Here is a 24,627-nt window from a genome sequence, read left to right as displayed (position 1 = left end):
GATGCTCTTCCTAGAGTGGCTCCATCCTTTAAAGGGAATATCTTACAGTGTTCACACTCCTAGTCTCCCATTCATATACAATCAGGGTGGACCCTGCTTAGCTAAGGAGATAAGTCATGCTTGCTACCACAAGACCAGCTTTCCTCTCATAAACTCTTACCCAGTTTATGGTCATGGGAACTGCCCTACACCCGAGTTAAGTATGAGAAGGATTTAGATGGAAAATAATAGGTTGTCTAACAAATATTAGCATTGTCTAGCAGTTGTGGCCAATTAACTCCACACTTCCACACCTACGTCCCATCTCTCACTAAAAATGCAATTTTCTCAACTTTAAGGAAGGCTTCATCCCTACTTAGAAAGTACCACATTCTGGAAGCAGACGGAGCATGAGAACATCACCACAAAATACTGCCCTACTGAACCTCCTATACCCCGTTTGGTTTTGAAGACTTTCTTAAGAGCAGAATCATGGGACAAACAAACTATTGAGGCATTTATTCATACCACATTCTTCCACTTAGCAGCATTTTGCAATGTGCTGTTTTAAAATGGCAACCTGCCACTTGGGATTCTGGAGATTTCCAGTGCTTGTATAAAAAAGCCCACCCATTTACATTTCAAAAAGCAATTGTTCATATTTAAAAAAAATGCTTGCAGATTAACTGGTGTAAAATGTTGAAATTAATGACCCTTTTCCAAGAGTCTAATGTTCAAGTGATAAATATATTTACAGCTAACCGTTGATAAATACGGTGCTGAAACACAGCCTGCAATGCGTTGTAAAAGGCAAGTATCTTGCAGAATTTGGAAGGTATGTAATAAAATGGATCCGAGATGCAGCAGGATAGTAAAAGCTCCCATTTTGACAATGGGTCCATAGGATTGACGGAGCTGGTCACTGAACTGGTGCTGGAGCTGCCAAGGCTTTTGGTGCTGGATGATTTCAATGTCCGCTTTGGAAGAGACTTGTCTGGTGCTGCTCAGAAGTTCATAGCGGCCATGACAACAATGGGCCTATCCCAATTACTCCTATGACCTATGCAAGTTGCTGGTCACACACCTGAGATATGGTCTTTTGCTCGGATCAGGGGGGTGTTCTGTGGGTGGGACCTCCTGTAGTTTCCCCAGTGTCATGGATGGACCATTTCCCGGTTAAGGTTGATCTCACAGTCACGTCTGATCCCTGAAGGGGTGGTAGACCTGTTAGAATGGTCTACCCGAGCAGGCTGTTGGATCCAGTAGATTCCAAAGGGCCTCGGAGGATTTTCAAGTTGGTTCTGCGAGTGATCTTGTCGATGCTCTGGTGGATACCTGGAAAAGGGAACTTACCAGGGCAGTAGACATGATTGCTCCTAAGCATCCTCTCCGACCCACTTCAAAATTAGCTCCAGGGTATATGGAATCACTACAGGAGCTGAAGCGGCAAGGCAGACGACTGGAGTGCAAGTGGAGGAGGACTCATCTTGAATTCGATAAGACACAGCACAGAGCCCATTTGAAGGCCTATGCTGTGGCAATACGTGTAGCAAGGAAGATATTTTATTCTTTGCATATTGTATCTGCAAGTTTTCATCCAGCAGAGATGTTCTGGATTATTAGGGGTTTAACTAAAGCTCCTTCTTTTTCAAATCTGTTTCCAGAAACAATATCTCACTGTGATGCATTCAGTGAGTTATTTGCAAAGAAAATCTCATGCAGTTAGGCTGATCTGGTCTCCAATATTTCTGCAGGGCCAGTTAGGGAGGTGTCCAGCAATCCCTATTGCAATATTAGATTTGATCAGTTTCAGTTTGTGACCTGAGGACATGGGTAAGATGCTTGGAGCGATGCAGCATAACATGGATCCTTGCCCAATATGGCTGATTTCATCTTGCAGGGAGGTTGTTGGACCTGGCCTAGCTGATATCATTAATACCTCACTGATGAAGGGCAGAATGCCACCTAGTTTGAAGGAGGCAGTGGTTAAACCCCTTCTTAAGAAGTTTATTTGGATTCCCTGCTGATGGATAATTATAAGCCAGTCTCCAACTTCCCATTGTTGGGTAAGATTACCGAGAGGGTGGTGGCTGGCCAGCTTCAAGCAGTCTTGGTGGAAACTGATTATTGAGACTCATTTCAAATTTGCGGACTATGGGGTCGAGACATCCTTGGTCAGCCTGATAGATGACTTTTGCCAGGGAATTGACAGAGGGAGTGGGACTCTTCTGTTTCTTTTGGATCTCTCAGAGGCTTTAATACCATCGGCCATGGTATCTTTCTGGATTTTGGGATAGGAGGCACTGTTTTACAGTGGTTCTGCTCCTATGTCTCGTGTAGATTTCAGATGCCAGTGCTTGGTGACAGTTGCTCTTCTAAACGCGAGCTATTATATGGAGACCCTCAGGGCTCCATTCTGTCACCAATGCTTTTTAAACATCTACATGAAACTGCTGGGTGAGGTCATCAGGAGATTTGGTGCTGGGAGTTATCAATATGCTGATGACACCCAAATCTATTTCTTCTTGCCATCGATATCAGGAAATGGTGTTAGCTCCTTAAATGCCCCACAGGCAGTAACAGGCTAGATGAGGAATAATAAACTGAAGCTGAATCCAAGAACAGACATAATGTGGTCTCCCCGGAATATCCCAGAGGCCAATCTGGCTGCCACATATTGGGCTAACTGAAGTTTCCAAACCATACACAGCCCTACATCCAGTGCATTGCAGTAGTCCAATCTGGAAGTCACCAGCTGGTGTACCATGGTTTTCAGGTCATTCTCAAGAAATGGGCGGAGTTGTTGAATCAACAACAGCCCCATATTTTTAGCCTGGCTTTTAATATCTGCTTTGATTTTAATCTGGTTTGAATGTGTGTTTTTAAAAATTTAATTATTTTATTATGTGTTTTTAATTTTAATGCAAATCACCTTGAGCCACTACAGGAAGAGCGGTATATAAATAGAATGAATGAACACATAATCTGCCTTTAAATCTACCTAAGCTAGTGGTCATCACTACATCTTGTGGCAGCAAATTCCACAGATCAGTTATGCACTGTGTGAAGAAATACTTCATTTTTGTCTGTCCTAAATCTCCTAGCAATCAGTTTGATTGGACAACCCTGTGTTATGAGAAATAGAGAAAAACTCTCTATCCACTTTCTTCACATCATGCACACTTTTATAAGCATCAGTCATGTCTCCCTCACCCACAGACATCTTTTTTTCAAACTAAAAAGCCTTAAGCGCAGTAGTCATTCAGCTTAAGAATGGTATTTGAGCTCCCTGATTATTTTGGTGGCTCTCTTCTGCACTTTCCCCAGATTATATCCTGGAAAGAATTCATTCAACTTCTGTTCAGTCTCCATATCCTGCTCAGACATCTCATGTCATCTAACAGGAAAACTGACTGGTTCCCTGCTTCTGATATATCTAAAGACGTTTCTCTTGTTCACCTTGATGTTTTTAGCCATACACTCCTCAAATTCCTTTTTATTTTGCATCTCAACGTTTCAGAAAATAAAATGCCACAAAATACCAAAGAAAGGGTGCATTCTTTCACATGAACAGGAAAAAGACCCAAACATGTCCTAGCATCCTGCCATTAACATGACAGACACAGTTTACAGCCTTGATTGTGTTAATTCGTACCTGTAACTCTGGGATTATTGTTCCTCTTTCAGGACAGGATCCTCCAAACGATGTCAAGGGAAAAGGAAGTACAATTGGATTTGGACTGATGAAGCTACTGATGTCACAAGATAGTTGCTCCACTTCTGTTCTTTGCATGACTACTTTGTCTACCACAATAAACCTATTCCAGGACAACCAAAGTGTCCTTTTCACAGAAAGAAAAGGAGACCTGTCAAAGACCAGGGTGACTGAGATGCCTCCAATGGCCACTAGGTCAAAACTGAAAAGACAAAACAAAACATTTAATCTCACTCCAATCCAATGCAGCTTCAAACATTTCCTTTTGAAAAGCATGCTTCCAATTGCCTGAGGAAGCTCAACCTCTTGTTAGGTACTCAATGACTGACCAGAGCAACTTGGAATATTTCCAGACTATGAAATGCCTGAAACCCTTCCACACCCATTGGGTTCTCTCCTTTATTGGGTTTCATTATGTACCTGAGCCAGGTGCAAAGACCAGAAGAGGTAAGTCTCTTATCTTACATGAGACTCACTTCCACCAATACTGACCCTTGCTAATTTTCTCCGGGACACCATCAGCTTGGGCTTCCTCTTGAAGTTCCAGAGGTACATGACTCAGACTCCCAAGTTCTATCTATGGTGCTTTATTAAACATAACCAGAATGATAGGACTTCTTTTTTACTAGCCAAATTTAATGACACCATGCATGCACTCAACCTCCAAAATAGCTAGTGCACTAGCTGCAGGTACTGTCTACAGAGGTAGATATTGAACCTCTGGCTGTACCTACATCCTTCCTTGGCAGCTACTGCCATGGATCAACTGATACATCTGCACAAAATACAAGCTTATTGAAGAGCTGGATTGTGTCAATGAAGCATACAAATGACATGCAGACCAATTTGACCATCAGAAATAGGGTGCAGTTGTAGAGATGAGGGCCATCTTAATTGTTTGGCTGCAAAATTACCATCTAGAGAGCCCTCCCTCCAAACTATCCTATTGCTAGAACATAGTCACCAACCGCTATGCACATGGATGCTAGCCATCCAAGACTATGCTGCATGATAGCACAGGGATAGTAGCTATCGGGGATTCCCTCTAAGAGGAAAGTAACTATCACCTGCGTACTCATAGCCTAAGCAAGGGGAGTCTGGTGATGCCAGCCTGCCTGGTTTGGTAGTCCCTAGGCCACTGGTGGAAGGAGCTGCTCAGGACCTGTGCAGGATGTTTTCGTGGACACTGCTCACAGAGGAAGCTGGAGAAGGCATCCTGGTTGTCTCACCCACCATAAGTTTGCATGTATTTATTACTTTGCAGAAGAGAGCTCCATGTATCCCTGCAGAGGCATGGGGCATAACAGTGCATCAGGCAGAGGAAAATATATATCTTATTATAATAAAGATTTTAACATCTACAGTCAAGTAACGTAAGGCAGTGTAAATAGGTACTTCACTTTATTATTGGATGCATCTATTATGGAAGCCTTTGATGATAACGAATTGTGATAGGGAGTCAGACTTAATTATGCATATCCCATCACATAGCCCCAAATGTTACACATTGCACACCGGGAAAATAATATAAGAAGCCTGTCTAAATATTACAGCTATGTCAAGAGATAGGTAAATCAGAAATCATAACTGGATAACGTTGCCATTTTGGCATTTTAAAATCATGAAAAAAAAATATGGAACAAATAATAGCTCCATTACTTATAACTCCCAACACTGCAATGGACTATTTACTCACAGCTTTACAGTATTTATGCTGCTGTTAAGGGGAAGGCATATCATGAAGCTTTGAACATGAGCATTTTCTACAGCTCCAAGATTTAGTAAGTTCAGCCAATTAGTCATTAAGGGGCAATTTAAATTTGTGGGCTTTTATTTTAAGGGTGTACATAACTTTTTAAAGCTGCTTTGGCTCAGGTATGATATTACTTGAAGGATGAGAAATGAAGGATGTCTTTCTTTTCCCTAACAAGGCTTGGCAGCTTTTGCTTATTAAGTTATGTCACACTTGCTTCAGTATCTCAAAATGGTACCTATACCATGGTGATATGCAAATTTGTTTAAAATGCAATTAAACAATCAGTAGCTCAGTGGTAGAGCATCTGCTTTGCATGCAGAAGGTCCCAGGTGCCATCCTTCAAGACTCATGCCTGAAACCTCAGAGAAGCCGTGGCCAGTCTGTGTAGCAAACACTGAGCACGACGGACCAACAAGCTGACTGAGCATAAGGTAGCTTCTTATGTTCAAGTGAATACAAGGCTAATGAGTGAGCTCATAAAAATGCTTTAATATGTTTATAGTCCTAGCTTTTTCAGTAACTTAACTAAGTACTTCCTTAAAACAAAGTCATAGTTAAAAGGTACTAGCTTAAGCCACGCAGAACATCTGCACACTAGAACCTGACTGCTCCCCTCACCCCCGCCACAAGCCCCTCACTTCAGAGTGCTCTCCATACCCACCTGAGCTGCGCCCCTGCTCCTCCTCCTCCATCCCATTGCTTCCATCCCCCCATCCCCTCATGGTCACTCCTCCATCCTGTTGCACCATCCCTCTCACCCCTCTTGGTTGTGGCTGCAGCATTGCCAGTGCCGTTTGGCCAAGTCACAGCCTCCTAACCCCAGAGACCTCCCCACCCTTGCCCAAGCCCAGCTCTTGCTCCTCCCCGCAGCAGTTGAAGGGCCCTTCCACACTGCCGCCGCCACCATGGCTGCTCATTCCCCTCAGGACGCTGACAGGCTCAGGCCCGTCCCACACCTGCCTGCCTCCCTCCACCAATAGCCGCTGTAGCTTCAAGTAGTGGTGACGGCTGATTGGGCCCTTCCTCATGACCGCCATGGCCACTCGTTCCCCTCAAGCCGCCGACAGGCCCAGGCCCACCCCTCACCCTTTCTTCTTTCCAGTTCCCCCTCCCTTCTTTTTCTCTCTCCTCCACTTGTTTGTTTGTTCGATTTTCTATACCGCCCTTCCAAAAAATGGTTCAGGGCGGCTTACACAGAGAAATAATAAATAAATAAGATGGATCCCTGTCCCCAAAGGGCTCACAATCTAAAAAGAAACATAGGATAGACACCAGCAACAGTCACTGGAGGTCCTGTGCTGGGGGTGGAGAGGGCCAGTTACTCTCCCCCTGCTAAATAAAGAAAATCACCACGTTAAAAAGGTGCCTCTTTGCCAAGTTAGCAGGGGTGTTAGCACTTGCTCTTCCCCTCTGTCTTTCTTCCCCTCTCTTCTTTCTTTTTTCTTTCTCTCTCTTCCTTCATGAGTTAACAGATCTTGTTCATCTTGTTTCCTCATCTAATTTGCACAGCAGCAGCCTCCTTTTCCTGAAGGGGCTCTTTCCTCCCTCACAACCCTTCTCTTTGCAGACCCCTGCCTACTATCCTTTTATATAGATTCAGCCCTCCTCTATAATCTTCCCACTAGTAACAGCTGCATTCCAACTAACCTTAACCATCACAGGCTCCTCTTCCCTATCTGCATGTGGAATTCCCACTGCCCAATCACCACAGTGCTCCTGCTCTGTTACCTCTGATTGGTAAAGCACTGTATGGGCGGAGCTTGCCACGCACCATTTGCCACAAACCGCCTAAGCCTTTTATATATATAGAATAGACATGACATGACATGACATGTATAGAATAGACAAAATTGTATCTCACCTTCCATCCTGTCGGCTAATGGTGTATCCATATTCACTGTGGTGCTGGAAACTCACATTCACCCCAACCAGGGGGGTCCCATCTACCGCTACCACCTGCCCCCGGACAACACAAGCACGTCTGCAATGAGACAAGACCAAATTTTGCTTGAAAATAAACCCTTATAGAAATGTCCACATTCCACACAATATTCACCCTAGAATAAAGAGCATTTAACAAGTAGTGTGCTATATGAACACTGAAAAACTGCAAAATTTCATAATCGTACTCCCCCCGCCCCGCAATCATGTGTGTCAGGGCTGCACAATTTCGGCCCTCCAGCTGCTGGACTACAGCTCCCATAATCCCCAGCCAGAGTGGCCAAACAGTAAAGGGTGATGGGAACTGAAGTCCAACATATGCATAAGGGCTGAAGTTGTGCAGTGCAACTTTGGTGTATGCATATGTCAGGCTTTATGGAAAATCTTTTGAACAGCTGAAACAGATATTTGTGAATTCTGGGGGGACCTTTAGGACACTTTTTTCAGGCACAACAGCCTTAACAGGAAATAAACTTCTTCTATGTATCTGCTACTTAGATTAAGAAAGCACTGAATTTGCTTAGAATAGAGGTTAACTTTTTTGCACCTATGGCTCCTCCTGTACCCATGGACACTCAACTCCATTTACATAATAAAGTTTCATAAGACAAAAGAAGCAGCTGCAGAAGGCCCGAGAGACTTACACCAGCACAGACTGGTCTTCCAGATTTAGGTTTCTATTGCCGTGATGCACAGCTTTGTATATGAAAACAGTATGTATATATACAATATATGTATATTGTTTTGTATATGAAAATGATATATTGGTTTCTTGCATCTGAAAATAATCCATGCTTAGGTGGACATTTAAAACTGATTCCCATAGATACAACAAACAATAACAATAATACTGGTCTACGGCAAATATTATTTAGGACCACGGTGTCAAACTGCCAGTCCCCAGGCCAAATCAGGCCCACTGAGCTCAACCAACTGGCCCATCTAAAGCAGCTTACAAGCTGCTGGTGAGTTTCTTTCCCAGTGGCATGTGCTGAAGCAACACCACATCCAGCTGGCTTCTTTCTCTACCCCCAACCCAGCTAACACCAGCATTTCTCTCCTCTCTTCCCACACCTTGCACCCAAGCAGAAGCCATGGGGCAGGTTGGTTGGTTGCTTCCTTCCTCTTACCCAGGCTGCCTTCCTCCTTTCAGGAGGGGAAAAGGGGAAAGAAAGATGGAATAGGAGGATGACAAAGGCAGAGGACGAAGCGAGGCAATTTTTCTCTTAGAAAGGGAGGGAGGAGCAGGGGAGGAAGAAAGGAAGAGAATGAGATAAAGTGGGGAGGAGGAGGAAGAAGAAAGAAGGGTGGTGAGTGGATGGTAAGGGGAAGAAGAGGGAGAAGAGGGGTTATGCTTTTCTTGGAGCATAATGTTTTGGAATTTCTGAGTGTTAAAAATCTGCTGGGAACAACAGTTAAAATGTGGCTATGTTCAGAATTTCTTCTAAATATATATTTTAAAAGAAAGAAACATCAACCTTTCCCTGAGCTTTTTATAGTGTAAAAAGCAGTGCATTCAGCTAAATGGCAGGATTGCCCATGCAAAATTTAGAATCCGCAGATCATTGGGAAGTACGCTGTTCAGAATTTATTCTTAAAATACTGAAGGAAGGAAGGAAGGAAGGAAGGAAGGAAGGAAGGAAGGAAGGAAGGAAGGAAGGAGAAATCTGACCTTTCCCTGAGCATATTCTGCTGCAAAAAGTTGTGTATTCAGGTAATGTAAGTGGCAGGGCAAGGAAAAGGGTAGAGAGAGGAAGAAAGGAAGAGAGTGAGAGAAAGAAGACGGAGGAGGAGGAAGACAGAAGGCAGGCATGAGGCAACAGAAGGTGGAATGGGGTTATATGAGCCCCCCAACAGAAGCATCAGAATCAGATGCAGCCCACCTTGATTAAGTTTGACACCCCTGACTTGGGAGATGCTGTGACAGGAGGATGCTTACCAATTAAGAACCTCTGGGTAGATTATGAAGTTTATTACGGTCTTATTACAGATTATGAAGTTTATTACGGTCTGAGACCAGGAAACAAACAGAAACAGAAGAACCTCTGCAAAAGTTGTACAAAACCTTGTACAAAAGGCATAGATAGTGACTTTTTCATGGTGACAGAATGTTATGTAACCACTCAGTTACACTGAAAATGTTTGGCTATGCAATACTGACAAATATGCAACAATCTGACTCAGTCAAAACGGATGACATGTTTGGCACCCTGGAGGACTCCAGAGTTTTGTGTTTTTGCTTCTCAGTAAATCCTTGGTGAACACTGCATTCTCAGAATCTCAGACTCCACATTCTCAGTAAACTCTTTCACATTTCTGTTTTTGACTTGTTTATTTCTGCTCAACAACCATGCATCTCTGAGCCAGCGAGGTGTAGTGGTTAGAGTGCTGGACTAGGACCGGGGAGACCCAAGTTCAAATCCCCATTCAGCCATGAAACTAGATGGGTGACTCTGGGCCAGTCACTTCTCTGTCAGCCTAACCTACTTCACAGGGTTGTTGTGAAAGAGAAACTTAAAAGTATGTAGTACTCTGGGCTCCTTGGAGGAAGAGCGGGATATAAATGTAGTAATCATCATCATCATCATCATCATCATCTCTTCAGTGTTTTTCCTTTGTTGTTATCCTTTCCATAATAAAACAGATTTCTCACACAATGTTCTCTCTGTTCTACAGTTTGTCAGTATATCTATAAACATGCTGGAACATTATTTTCTTTGCTTTTGGCATCTCCCTGCCTTTCCCCCTTCAGGAAATAATGAACCTTAACTCCTTCAGTCGTCTTCAGTCCATTGTACAATATTGTAGCTTTATCCTTTCCCATTGTCTCTCCTTAACATGCCATCACCTTTTCCTAGGGGTGGGTAGAAAATTTCTACCAACCGGTAGAAAATAAACCTGTTGTAAGAAAAATAAGTATTAACTTGTTAAAAAAAAAAGAATAAAGGAACATTCACATTTCTAGAAATGTGAACACTCCTTTATGCTTTTTTTAAAAATATACTTATTTTTCTTACAACAGGTTTATTCCATTAACTTTCTAAATTGCTAGCTGTTCCTTTTCTTCAGTGCAGGCACTTCCATCAGCAATTTCTTCTTCTGCTGCTCAGTCCTTCAATTTTTACATCCACATATATATTTTTTTCTGTATATTTCATTTATTTCTCCTTATGTAAGTCCCTCCACATTATTATTTACCTGCATACTGCTTTTCAGCCTTGACTGAGGCACCTAAGGCAGTTTATAATAACAGAAACATATGAACACAGAAAATGTGCCACTTTTGACTGACCTCCCCTCATGGCCCAATGCAGACCTTTAGTAGCCCGTGCAAAAGTAGAGAAGGGGATTCTCCAACAGGCCAGTATTGACATTTACAGTAGCCAAAGACAAGAGTTCTCTGGCTTCAGCAATTTCCTCTATAATTCTAAATTAATAATAATAATAATAATAATAATAATAATAATTAATAATCAGCAAGAAACTGCAAGGGGACTCAGTATCCCCTCTGTTGTTTGTAATCACCATGACTCCACTTTCACAAATACTAAACAAAACAGGCCTCGGATACCAAACATCTAAAACATCCAGTAAAATCAACCATCTGCTGTACATGGACGATCTGAAGTTGTATGCAAAGTCCCAGTCAGAAATTGAATCACTGCTAAACACTGTCCGTATATTCAGTAGAGATATAGCAATGGAGTTTGGACTAGACAAGTGTGCTGCAATAATAATGAACAGAGGGAAAATAAGAAAAACAGAAGGAATAGAACTGCCCAATGGAAGCAAGATCAAGAACCTGGAAGAAAAAGAACATTACAAATACTTGGGCATACTCCAGGCTGATAACATATTACACACTGAAGTTAAAAGAAAAATTGGCAGTGAATACATCAGGAGAGTTAGAAAAATCCTAAAGTCCACACTCAATGGTGGGAACACCATACAAGCCATCAACACCTGGGCTATACCTGTTATCAGATAAACTGCAGGAATAATAGACTGGACCCTGGCAGAGCTGGAGACGCTAGATCGTAAGAACAGGAAAATCATGACCATCCATCATGCTCTGCACCCCCGCAGTGATGTCGATAGGCTATACCTCCCTCGCAGCTCAGGTGGAAGAGGAATGCTGCAAGTCCATCAAACAGTAGAGGAGGAGAAAAGAGGCCTTAAAAATATATATCAAGGACAGTGAAGAAGATGCACTTCAGATGGTCAAGAATGAGAAACTATTCAACACCAATGAAAGAAAGCAGGCCTACAAGAAAAAACAAGTCAAGAATCGAGCAGAAAAATGGAAAAGTAAGCCACTGCATGGTCAATATTTGCACAATATAAGTGGAAAATCAGACATCACCAAGACCCGGCAATGGCTTAAGAATGGCAACTTGAAGAAAGAAACAGAGGGTTTAATACTGGCTGCACAAGAACAGGCACTAAGAACAAATGCAATAAGAGCAAAAGTCGAAAAATCCACCACAAACAGCAAGTGCCGCCTTTGTAAAGAAGCAGATGAAACCGTGGACCACCTAATCAGCTGTTGTAAAAAGATCACACAGACTGACTACAAACAAAGGCATGACAAGGTAGCAGGGATGATGCACTGGAACATCTGCAAAAAATACAAGCTACCTGTAGCCAAAGATTGGTGGGACCATAAAATTGAAAAAGTGGTAGAAAATGAAGATGCAAAAATATAATGGGACTTCTGACTACAAACAGACAAACATCTGCCACACAATACACCAGATATAACTGTAGTCGAGAAGAAAGAAAAACAAGTCAAAATAATTGACATAGCAATACCAGGGGATAGCAGAATAGAAGAAAAAGAAACAGAAAAAATCACAAAATACAATGATCTACAAATTGAAGGGCTGTGGCAGAAAAAGATCAAAGTAATCCCAGTGGTAACTGGCACCCTAGGTGCAACTCCAAAACAACTTGAAGAGCACCTCAACACCATAGGGGCCACAGAAATCACCATCAGCCAATTACAAAAAGCAACTTTACTGGGAACAGCCTATATTCTGCGACGATAACTATAATAACAGCAACAACATTGATAATAAAATTCAGCCATCCCAGGTCCTTGGGAAGGACTCGATGTCTGGATAAAACAAACCAGTCAATAACACCTGTCTGACTGTGTAAATAAGAAATAATAATGAACAACAGATGTTCTTCATATTTAGACATCTTAGCTATGTCTTTCAAATGTCCAGTACACCATTTTCTTCTTTTCTTAAATGTGGTTCTCCCACCATCTTTTAAAAATTTAATAAATCATCTTAATTCTCTCTCATGTTTTCTGTGTCAGTATGGTTTTTCTTCTTGTAATTCCCTTGGGACATATTGCTTCTTTATATGATTCTACTAATAATAATACTACAAATATGTACACACGTGGACAAATGTGTTGGTACCCCTCCACAGAAAAAAAACTGTCCCTGAAATAACTTGAAACTGACAACCATAATTGGCACCCATCGTTGAATAGTCCGCATTTAACAAAAATCAGACTTTGCTTTAGAGTTCCGATGCAACAGAATATTTCAAATAATAACACAAATGAAAATGGCATGGACAAAAATGATGGGACCCTTAACCTAATATTTTGTTGCACAACCTTTAGAGGCAATCACTGAAAACAAGCGATTCCTGTAGCTTTCAATGAGACTTCTGCACCTGTCAACAGGTAGTTTGGCCCACTCTTTCTGAGCAAACTGCTCCGTATTCGTTTTCGGAGATTTCAAGCACAGAATTGCATCACAAGTTCAGGACAACATCTCAATGCTCAATTTATACTTATCCAGACTCATTTCAAACAGGGCGGAGATCAAATTGGAGTTGAAACTTTGAATTGTGCCATGAACACGCAACCATTTTTAATGGCAGCGGGGAGATAAGAATACACGGGGGCAAAATATCTAAACAGTGTTTCTCACTGTAAGGTCTGCGTAGTGTTCCCTCTAACAGGGATCCCCAGATGTTGTTGACTACAACTCCCAGAATCCCAGTCAAAGGCCACTACAGCTGGGGATGCTGCGAGTTGTAGTCAACATCTGGGAATCCCTGCTAGAGAGAACAGTGGGTCTGGAGACCAGTGGCAACCCCCATCAACCTTCAATGCGGATCCCTGCCTAATTGTTTACTGGGCCTGTGTGCAGCTTTGGCAAAAGCTTAATACCCTGTACACCATGCAGAGACCACTGCTCCCATCATGCGGTGCTGCACTCTGCTAAGCCCTCTCGAGCCCCTGCACCATCTGGGAAGGTGTGCACGGAATGCTGGGAAGTGTAGCCCTCCCCAGCGCTTTCCTCCCAGAGCTCTTCAGAAAGGGCCCCCCCTCTCTTAAAGGGCCCTTCCAGCAGTGAGGAAAGTACTGCGAGGAGGTCAGGGAAACGGCTCTCACAAGGAAGCTCCCCCCACTTCCCACAAAGCAGCCCCTACTTGAAAACCAGTGGAGATGATCGCTCTAAAGCAAGGCCTATTGGGCACTGCGATTTACTAGTTAACAACCTTGCTTTTATACAACATCAGAATCTTGCCAAGACCTACGTTCGTGTACTTTGCTTTATATATAGAACAGAGGGCCTTCACCAGCTGGTTCCAAGTATTAACCTCTGAAGTGCCCTTTCAATAGTGCAAAGTAAATACCAAATGGCCACTTTAGTTAAAGGCATAATTTATTACAATAAACACTTCAATCAGACAAATTAAGGGGAAGAGGGGTTGGGAGGTCCATTCCTTCCTTCCCGCTGACAGCAGTGCCACACGTAGCCTCAGGAGGGCAATTAATTCAAGGCCAGGCATGGTTTGCATTCCCTTAATACCAAGGTAAATCAAACACATTGCCTACAATTTGCATCAAAAAGTTAGCCAACTCTTTTAATATATACAATCTCCAGTCACAGCTACAGTCTAAACCTCAGGTCCACTAACAATGGAAGCAGGTTAACATCTTTGATTCAATTAGAAATTAATTTGTTTGTGTTTTTCTTCTCCAGATTCTCCTAGAATTGTTGTGTGTTGCAGTTCAGAGTGTGAACTGGGAAGGTCCTTTTCAAAATCTTGGCTTAGTGATGAACTGACTAGTTGATCACAATGGGGGAGAAGAGCCGGTCTTGCAGAAGTGAGCATGAGTTGTCTCCTTTGCTGAGCAGGGTCTGCCCTGGTTTGCATTTGGATGGGTGATTGCATGTGAGCTCTGTCTGATGTGAGATACTCCCCTTAAGGTTTAGGGCAGGAGTACCCAACCAGTGGTACTCCAGAGGTTGCTTAACTACAACTCCCATAATCCCCAGGTACAATTTATTGTGGCAGGGGGTGATGGGCGTTGTAGTCCAGCAACACCTGGAGTACCACTGGTTGGGAACCCCTGGCTTAGAGCTCAGTGGTAAAACTTTTACCTTGCAAGCAGAAGGTCCCGGGCTCAATCTAGCAGTCGCTGTAACAGGGATTCCCAGATGTTCTTGACTACAAGGCCCACAACCCCCAGCCAATGGGAGCTATAGTTCAATAAAGGTTGCCTGCCCCTGTAATAAAGCTTTTATCCTACCACTATTTTTGGAATTTTCCTAATGGACCATATATTGTATTTTGTTTCACAGTACAGCATATTGTTCTCTCTCCGCAGTAGAGAGTTTAAGACTAATTCAGCCTTGCACAACATAAGACGCATGGGCCAGATCTGGCCCATGGGGACATTTTTGATGGCCCAGGTAGCCAGCAACATCAGCAGCCCCCAAATGTGGCATTTGTATGGGGCTAGAACAGTCAGGGAGTCATTGACTGAGCAAGGACAGGGCTTATATTTTGGCCACCATCCTCATTTAGTGGATCCCTGGGGGGAGGGAAGGACCCACAACTAACCAGTAATTGCTTTAATATGCATAATTAATTTTACTGCAGTAACAATGCACTGAAAATTGCTTCAGTTACCCCATACATTGTCGTGCTTATTTCTGGCCCCCTGGGATGTGTGAGTTGTGTGCCCCTGATCTAATTTAAAGGCCATAATATATGAGAAACTATTAGGCATTATGGATGACACCCAAATCTATTTCTCCTTGAAATCAATCAAGGAAAGGGTATCAGCCTTTTAAATGCCTGCCTACAGGCAGTAATGGGCGGGATGAGCGATAGTAAACTGAAGCTGAATCCAAGGAGGTGCCCATTGTTGGGGGTCGTAATCTGCAAGACGGGATAGAACTTCCTGTTCTGGATGAGGTTATGCTCCCACAGAAAGAACAGGTTTGTAGCTTGGGAGTGCTCTTGGACCTGGGTCTCACCCTGGTGCTGCAGGTTGAGCCTATGGCCAGGAGTGCTTTTTACCAGCTGTAAATGATGTGACAACTTTGCCCATTCCTTGAGGAAACCATGGTACACCAACTGGTAATCTCCATATTGGACTACTGCAATACACTCTACATAGGGCTACCTTTGTACATAGTCTGGAAACTTCAGTTAGTCCAAAATGTGGCAGCCAGACCGGTCCCTGGGGTATCCTGGAGAGACCACATTATGTAAGTTCTTAAACAGTTGCACTGGCTGCCAATATGTTTCTGGACAAAGTACAAGGTGCTGGTTACTACCTTTAAAGTCCTGAATGGCCTAGGTCCAGGTTAGGAACATAGGAAGCTGCCATATACTGAGTCAGACCATTGGTCTATCTAGCTCAGTATTGTCTTCGCAGACTGGCAGTGGCTTCTCCAAGGTTGCAGGCAGGAATCTCTCTCAGCCCTCTCTTGGAGATGCTGCCAGGGAGGGAACTTGAAACCTTCTGTTCTTCCCAGAGCATCTCCATCCCCTGAGGGGAATATCTTGCAGTGCTCACACATCATGTCTCCCATTCATATGCAATCAGGGCAGACCCTGCTTAGCTAAGGGGACAAGTTATGCTTGCTACCACAAGAACAGCTCTCCTCTCCTGCTAACCTCACAGGTAACCTCTCTCAGGTTACCTGAGAGAGAGACTTTCGCTACATTGAGATCATCAGGAGGGGTCCATCTTCGGGTGCCACCAGTTCATTTGGTGGTGACCTAGAATCGGGTCTTCGCAGTTGTCACCACTAGGTTATGGAACACAATCTCCATGGACAAGAGAGGATTATCTTCCTTGGATGTCTTCAAGAGAGCCTTCAAGACCTAACTTTTTAGCCTGGCTCTTAATGCTATCTAGTTTTAATTTTAATCTGGTTTAAATATTTTTATGTTAATTGTTTTATTATGTGGAACATAGGAAGCTGCCATATACTGAGTCAGACCATTGGTCTATCTAGCTCAGTATTGTCTTCACAGACTGGCAGTGGCTTCTCCAAGGTTCCAGGCAGGAATCTCTCTCAGCCCTATCTTGAAGAAGCCAGGGAGAGAACATGGAACCTTTTGCTCTTCCCAGAGCGGCTCCATCCCCTGAGGGGAATATCTTACAGTGCTCACAGTCTCCCTTTCATATGCAACCAGTGCAGACCCTGATTAGATAAGGGGACAAGTCATGCTTGCTCCTGGCTAAACAAGAAATTCCATCTTAGTTTTCATCTTGCAAGGAACACTCCAGACCGCTCAAATGTACTTATTTCCGTAAAGTGCCCTTTTAGGTGAGGCAGATTAAGGTAGCCACACTGCATAAACTGCAGGTGCAAAACTCTCCAAAGTAGTAATAATTATTTAGTATTTTTATTAGGTATCTGCCTAATAAGTATCTGCCAGGGTCTCCCATTTGGTATCTCAGACCCCGCTCACGGTCTTGCCAATAACAGAGATCTGGCTGGCGAGGATTAGACAAGAGGCCTTTTCAGTTGTGGCCCTTCGGCTTTGGAATACCCTCCTTGAGTGTTTTTAAGGAACAAATGGAAAAACATGTTTTTGGAGAGGCTTTAACATGTTTTTGGAGAGGCTTTAAAATATTTTTATATTCAAAAATATGATTTATCTGGTAAGTTTCTTAGTTGTTTGTTTTAAACCTATAATTTGAACCTTTTAAAATTTGTAACTTTAAATGTGTTTTTAGCTTGGTCTTTTAGCTTTTTAAAATAAATGTTTAAAATAAACAAGTAAACTATATATATATATATATATATATATATATAGAGAGAGAGAGAGAGAGAGAGAGAGAGAGAGAGAGAGAGAGAGAGAGAGAGAATTCCAAGTGTTAAAACAGAGTACATTGCAGTAGTCAAGCCTGGGCCTTACCAGCATATGTACCACTGTTCTGAGGTCGTTTCTCTCAAGAAACAGATTCAGCCGAAGCTGATAGAAAGTATCTCTGGCCACCACCTCAACCTGGGACTGAGAGAGGTTTGGTTCCAGGATCACTCCCAGACTATGTTCCTTTTCCTTCTGGGGAAATGTGACCCCATGCATAACTGGCAGATCAAAATCATCTCCTGAGTTCCAACCCAACACAATAAATACCTCAATCTTATTTGGATTCAGTCTCAGTTCATTATCCCTCATCTAGCCCATAACCGCCTCCAGGCAGGCATTTAGGGAGGTTAAGCCTTTCCCTGATTATGTTGACATGGAGGAATAGATTTGGGTGCCATCAGCATACCGTATGGACCAGTGGTTCCCAACCTGGGTTCCTCCAGATGTTGCTGAACTACAACTCCCATCATTCCTAGCTACAATTTATTGTGACTGGGGATGATGGGAGTTGTAGTTCAGCAACATCTAGAGGAACCCAGGTCGGGAACCACTGGTACAGGCAATACTGAGGTAGATGGACTAATGGAATGACTCGGTATAAGGCAGCTTCCTATGTTCCTAACCAATAGCAGCAATAAGACCAGAACACAATAGTTAGAAACAGGACAAATATAACCATGATATTCCTAGGAAGTAGCTCTGAGGCAAATATCTAAACACTGACATTACTGGCCTTTACTATGAAGCCATGAGAATAATAAAGCTTTACCTTTCTTTCTAAAAGTGAGCAATGGAATATATGGATTTCTGGGGGTGAGGGGCAGCATTCCAAAAAGATGGTGCTACAGCTGAAAAGGACAACTGCGTGTGACGTATATTAACAGCCCCCGCCTAATGATACAGATAAGGTGTACCATCCAAGAGTGTCAGAAGTTGGGTCACCATCATGTTCTCTACCAACTTAGCTGCAATGCAAGTGGCCAATGTAGCTTCTGTCCATAGCAAACTGCCAGAAATTTAAGGTGTGCCAATGAGACCCTGCTTCAGGTTTCGGTTCTTACAGAAACTAGACTAATTCCCATAAGAAACTGAGTCTTTTCTGTGTTAGCCCCAGAACTCTGGAACACATTAATCTCCCTCGTCATTGTTCTGCAACCAAGCAAATAATGACAAATATTTATATACTGCTTTTGAACAAAACTGCTCAAAATGGTTTATGTAGAAAAATATAAATAAATAAGTTGGTTTGCTCTTCCGCCAAAGGTCAAACATTCTAAAAAAGAAACACAGGGTAAACACCAGCAACCACCACTGGAGGGATGCCGTGCTGGGGTTGGATAGGGCCAGTTGCTCTCCCCCTGCTGAACAAAAGCAAATCACTACTTTATAAGGTGTCTCTTTGCCCAGTTAGCAAGAGTTGGCAATACAACTTCTTTACTTCTGGGAACTAGCCCTTCCCTCCCACCTACTGCACTGTAGTTGTGACAACCAACACAATAGCAAAACATGTCTTTAGACTATTTTATGAAATTGTTCTAAATTTCTTGTGTATGCCACTTGGAGAATGAAACCTAAAAATGGTAGATATGGTTAATAAATACATAAATAAGGAACTGATCCAGACCTATGCAGCAGATTTCTAGTAAATCTAGTAATTTCATTTTTCCATTTGCCACCAACGGTGGAAGAAAGCCCACACAATGTTTCCAAGAGAAGTTGAGTATGAACATTTGATTCCCTCCGTATCAAAACAACTCATCCAATGTAACAGTAGGGTTCCCTCTATTCGGAAGGCACGTTCCAGTAATAAAAAGACACATACCTGCTCTCAAATGAGACATCTCCTCGGATTACATGAGTGCTTTCCTTGCCAAAGAGAAATTTGATTCGGTCATAAAAGAGTCTTGGAGGATGCTGTGAGAAAGGAGGCTGGCTCTGCTGAATGAGGTCAAGGGGGTCAGGCGAACCTTGGCAGAGAGGGCTGGAGTAGCAATTGCTTTGCTGACAGCAATCAGGATCGACACAGTCTGTCAAGCCATCTGAAAATTGATAAAACAAGGATCAGGTTGTAGAGGGTCAACTGTTGGGGAGCATGACGGACTAACCCAATGAAAGATCTGGGCACAAAACAGGCAGACTCATCAGAGCCCCTGGTGGCGCAGTGGTAAAACTGCCGCCCTGTAACCAGAAGGTTACAAGTTCGATCCTGACCAGGGGCTCAAGGTTGACTCAGCCTTCCATCCTTCCGAGGTCGGTAAAATGAGTACCCAGAATGTTGGGGGCAATATGCTAAATCATTGTAAACCGCTTAGAGAGCTCCGGCTATAAAGCGGCATATAAATGTAAGTGCTAAGTGCTATCTACACTGAAGCCTGTACGTTAAGCCGCCCGGCTTGGATTGCTCATAAGAAATAAACACAAAAATTAATGGTGGTAGTCTGATGGAATTCGAATGAAAATGCTAGCAAGCAACAATAGGTACGAGGCAGTCCTAGAGATTTTATTTTATTTTATTTATTTTTACATTTATATCCCGCTCTTCCTCCAAGGAGCCCAAGTACTACATACTTGAGTTTCTCCTCACAACAACCCTGTGAAGTAGGTTAGGCTGAGAGAGAGAAGCGACTGATCCAGAGTCACCCAGCAAGTACCATGGCTGAATGGGGATTTGAACTGGGGTCTCCCTGGTCCTAGTCCAGCACTCTAACCACTACACCACACTGGCTTCTAAAAGAGATATAAGGCCTAGGGAAAAAACCCTTTCTCCCCACCCCTAGAACCACCCACAAGGCAGCCCTAGGGTTTGATCAGGTAATGGGAATGACTAGATTCCATCAACATCTCCTTCCACAACCATTCCCCCATCCAGCCCATTCCAGTCCTGCCTCTCTGTCTCCCATCAGTGCTGGACCCGCTCCACCTGCCTCATTTGCCATTGGTCTGTCTAGCTCAGTACTGTCTTCACAGACTCCAAGCGGCTTCTCCAAGGTTGTAGGCAGGAATCTCTCTCAACCCTATCTTGGAGAAGTCAGGGAGAGAACTTGGAATCTTCTGCTCTTCCCAGAGCAGCTCCATCCCCTGAGGGGAATATCTTACAGTGCTCACACTTCTAATCTCCCATTCATATGCAACCAGGGCAGACCCTGCTTAGCTAAGGGGACAAGTCATGCTTGCTAGCACAAGACCAGCTCTCCTCTCTGAGGGGGATATTTTATGCATATGCATATGCATGTGTGTGTCGACTCCTGGCAACCACAGAGCCCTGTGGTTGTCTTTGGTAGAATACAGGAGAGGTTTACCATTGCCATCTCCCGCGCAGTATGTGATGATGCCTTTCAGCATCTTCCTATATCGCTGCTGCCCGATATAGGTGTTTCCCATAGTCTGGGGAACATACCAGCGGGGATTTGAACTGGCAACCTCTGGCTTGCTAGTCAAATCATTTCCCCACTGCACCATTAGGTGGCTGTAGTCCACAGTTAGGGGAGGAGTAAGCCAAGAGCAACAGAGGAAGCTGCCTTAAACTGAGTCAGGCCATTGGTTCATCCAGCTCAACAGTACCTACACTGACTGGGAATGGCTCTCCAAGGCTTCGGGCAGGAGCCTTTCCCAGCCCTACCTGGAGATGCTGCCAATGACTGAACCTGGAACCTTCTGCATGCAAAGCAGATGCTCTACCACTGAGCTATGACCTCAACCCGTAGGAAGTGGAGGTAACCAGCACTACTTGAGAGTTTTTCTATCTAGGAGTTCTCCCCAAAACTTCTCCAACTCCTTCAGTCTCTGGGTCAGCGAAATTCACTGATCTGAAAGAAATGGATTGTGAATAAACCAGCAGAAGTTGCACACACCCTCTCTCCTGCATACTCAGTAGCACACCATCACCTCTTTCTCTTTCTCCCTCCTGTACACACCCAACCACTCTCCCCACAGCATGATTTACTGCTGCTTTGGCATGCTTTGCCTGCAGTGCCTGAAAGCAGGGTAAATAATCTGAATTTGCATCCACTGTTATTTTCAAGCACTAAGAGGGATGGCTTGACTGCAAATCAGATTCAGAAGGTATATGCTGCACACACATACACACACACTCATTATAATCACTTGATATTTCTAAAGTGGACTAGATGCTGTTCAGCATTTAAAAATCCACAAGAGTCCTGCCCATAGAGACAACATCCAAAGAAAGACAGGGGCTGGGGGAGAGATCTGAGACAGAAGGGAAGGAAGTGGGGAAGGGAACACAAGCACATAAGAAAATATAGGAAGCTGCCTTCTACTGAATTAGACCATTGGTCTATCTAGCTCAATATTGTCTACACAGACTGGCAGCAGCTTCTCCAAGGTTGCAAGCAGGAGTCTCTCTCAGCCCTATCTGGAGATGCTGGGGAGGGAACTTGGAACCCTCTTCATTGAGCTGCTCTTCCCAGAGCAGCTCCATCCCCTAAGAACGACATCGTACAGTGCTCACACATGTAGTCTCTCATTCAAATGCAAATCAGGGTGGACTCTGCTTAGCAAAGGGGACAATTCATGCTTGCTACCACAAAACCAGCTCTCCTCCCAGCCAAGTCCAGAAGTCCAGCTTCCTGCCTCATGGTGCACTAAGTAAGCCCGCAAGTGGGGAAATGAAGGAAACCTATCCCTTCCATTGGTATTCCCCAGCATGTGGTATTTAGGGGCATGCCACCTCTGATCCTGATGTAAGTATATAATAAATTCAAAAAATTCAAAGATTCAAAAATTCAGATTGCATCCAAAATTGCCAAAAAGTGGTGTAAAAAAGTAAAATCCAAAACATTTTTTTTTAAAAAAATGGATTTATAATTCTGGAAAATTGAAATTTCAGATTGAAAATTGAAATTCTGAATACTTCAGAATTAGTAAAATTGAATAGTATTTTCTCCCTTAGAGGTGAATGGGGAAATTGAAAAAAAAAATCCACTAAAATCATTACTTGGCCTAGAACCTTGAAACTTGTCACACATGTGAGGAACAGGGTCAGGGCACCCACAATGAATTTTAAAATAATTGGTCAATCCGCTGATTTTTGGTGATTTTTTTGGAAACTTTTGTTTTAAAAATGGCTTTTTGTTTTTGTTTTGAAAACTTCACAAACACTGCGGAAACTTAAAATCCTCCTCGGACCATCATTACTCAAGCATGTGGAGGAATCTGCCCTTTGCCTTCATGAAAAGGGGTAAGAGCATCCCCCTCCCCCACTTTAACATTTCTGGAACAGGTGGGCATACAGTTAGGAAATCTGGCACATTGGAAGGATTGTAATTTTTTTCAAAGCTATGGGTCAATTCCCTGATTTTTTGGTGATTCCCCTCCCCCACCAGTTTCCCCACTAACCGCTGGGGAATTTAGGATTCCGCATCCGATCCAACATCCGACATCATCACAGCCCATAGAATCCAAATCCAATATTGTCAAATTGGATCGGGTTGAATCTGAATTTTCTGAATGCGCACAAGCCTAATATATAGCAATGAAGGCTAGTATCCACTGACAGCCCTATCCTCCATGAATTCCCTTTAAAACTGTCTAGATTGGTGGCCATTACCACATTCAGTGGTAGCCAATTCCATAGTTTTACTATATGTTGTGTAAAGAAGTACTTCCTCTTATCAGTCCTGAATCTCCCAGTATTTAGCTTCAACAGATGACCCAAGGTTCTAATAGTATGAGATAGAAAAACTTCTCTCTATCCACTTTGACCATGCTGTGCATAATTTGATACACCTCTATCATGGCCCCCTCATCTACCTTCTTTCTAAACTAAAAATGATCAAACGTGTAGTCTGTTATCATAGGGATGTCACTCCAACCCACTGCATTTTGATTGTCTCTTTCTGCACCTTTTCCAACTCTACACAATTCCGAAGTGAGGCAGGTTCCCCAGACAAGTGAGGGAAGCACCTTAACTGGCACTTATTCAATGCCAGGTTAACTCCATTATTTTCACCAAGGCTTTTAACAGTTCCAATAGTTAATCCTGATCTTCTGCGACTATAAATTTCATTTTACATAATATTGGCTGTTTTACTACTACTATATTTCTTTAGTTTTATTATTGCGTTAATAGGTTTTTATTATTTTGTCTTCAAATGTTTTATGAACTTTATTTTTGTGAGCTGCTTTGCAGGCGGAAAAGAAGGAAAGTTGTATATAGCTGTTTAAAGAAATAAATACAATCTAAGCAAAAACTAATGTGGGAAATGGAACAGAAGATTTAACTGGAAGGCTACTGGGACAATGGAGACTACCAGAAGGGGAGAGACCAAAGAAGTAAGATGAAGAATGGGCAAGGCCATACTTCTGAAAGTAAGAAATATCTATTCAATATGAAATTAGCGAAGGAGTCAGCGAAGAGTGAAAGAGGGACACATGTTGGACTGCTATGCAAGATCAGTAGACAGAAGAATTAAGGCCAGAGATAAGAGGCTTACAATGTGAGATAGGAAGCACAGAAAATAATACAGTGCAATAATCTATATGTGAATGAATGATAAGTGGAATTAAAGTTTTATCTAAGGCAGTAGGGAGAAAAGGATGGAGTTAGCAATATTAGCAAGAAACAACAGGCTAGAAAGATAGGGAAGAGTCAAAGAAGGTCCAGGCTTTGAGCCAGATTAGAACAATCAAGGATGAGATTATCTACGGAGAAAGAATGAGAAGATGATAATGAAGGGTTCGGAGAAATGACAGGATGTCTGTTTTCTGTATACTGTATCTGAGGCAGTGACCAGACATCAAGGAAGAAACAGCAAACTATCAGAGATATTAACACACAAGGAGAGCTCAAACAGAGACAGGGTTTAAGGTCATCTTCCAGGTAACAGTGGAATCGAAGGCTGAAATAAACAATGAAAGTTCCAAGAGGAGCAGTGTGCAATACAGAGCAGAGACCCCAAACTAGAACCCTACGGTGTACCTACTGAAAGAGGAGGAGGGAACCATCAGCAAAAGTCTTTGAAGGAAGCCTAAGATAGGGCTGAAACCAAGACAGTGGCACCATGATACCCAAATGAAATGCCAATGGCTGCAAAAAGGTCAAGAAGAATAGGGTCGGAAA

General features: G+C 43.0%; 1 protein-coding gene across 26 annotated transcripts in view; it reads right to left on the bottom strand.

Annotated features, from left to right (window-relative positions):
* TENM1 (teneurin transmembrane protein 1) overlaps nucleotides 1–24,627 on the bottom strand; it is a 1,198,498-nt gene that overhangs the window by 115,875 nt on the left and 1,057,996 nt on the right. For all 26 annotated transcript variants that reach the window (XM_053273541.1, XM_053273531.1, XM_053273550.1 and 23 more), the window contains 3 exons: nucleotides 19,369–19,585; nucleotides 7,312–7,431; nucleotides 3,635–3,896 (listed from right to left, as the gene is read on the bottom strand). In XM_053273541.1, the coding sequence (XP_053129516.1) occupies nucleotides 3,635–3,896; nucleotides 7,312–7,431; nucleotides 19,369–19,585 (599 nt within the window). The remainder of the gene's footprint in view (nucleotides 1–3,634; nucleotides 3,897–7,311; nucleotides 7,432–19,368; nucleotides 19,586–24,627) is intronic.

Source organism: Hemicordylus capensis, chromosome 11 (assembly GCF_027244095.1).
Source record: "Hemicordylus capensis ecotype Gifberg chromosome 11, rHemCap1.1.pri, whole genome shotgun sequence".
NCBI classification, from domain to species: Eukaryota; Metazoa; Chordata; class Lepidosauria; order Squamata; family Cordylidae; genus Hemicordylus; species Hemicordylus capensis.
The sequence above is the reverse complement of the archived record's forward strand: the minus strand, read 5'-3'. Positions and strand labels throughout refer to the sequence as shown.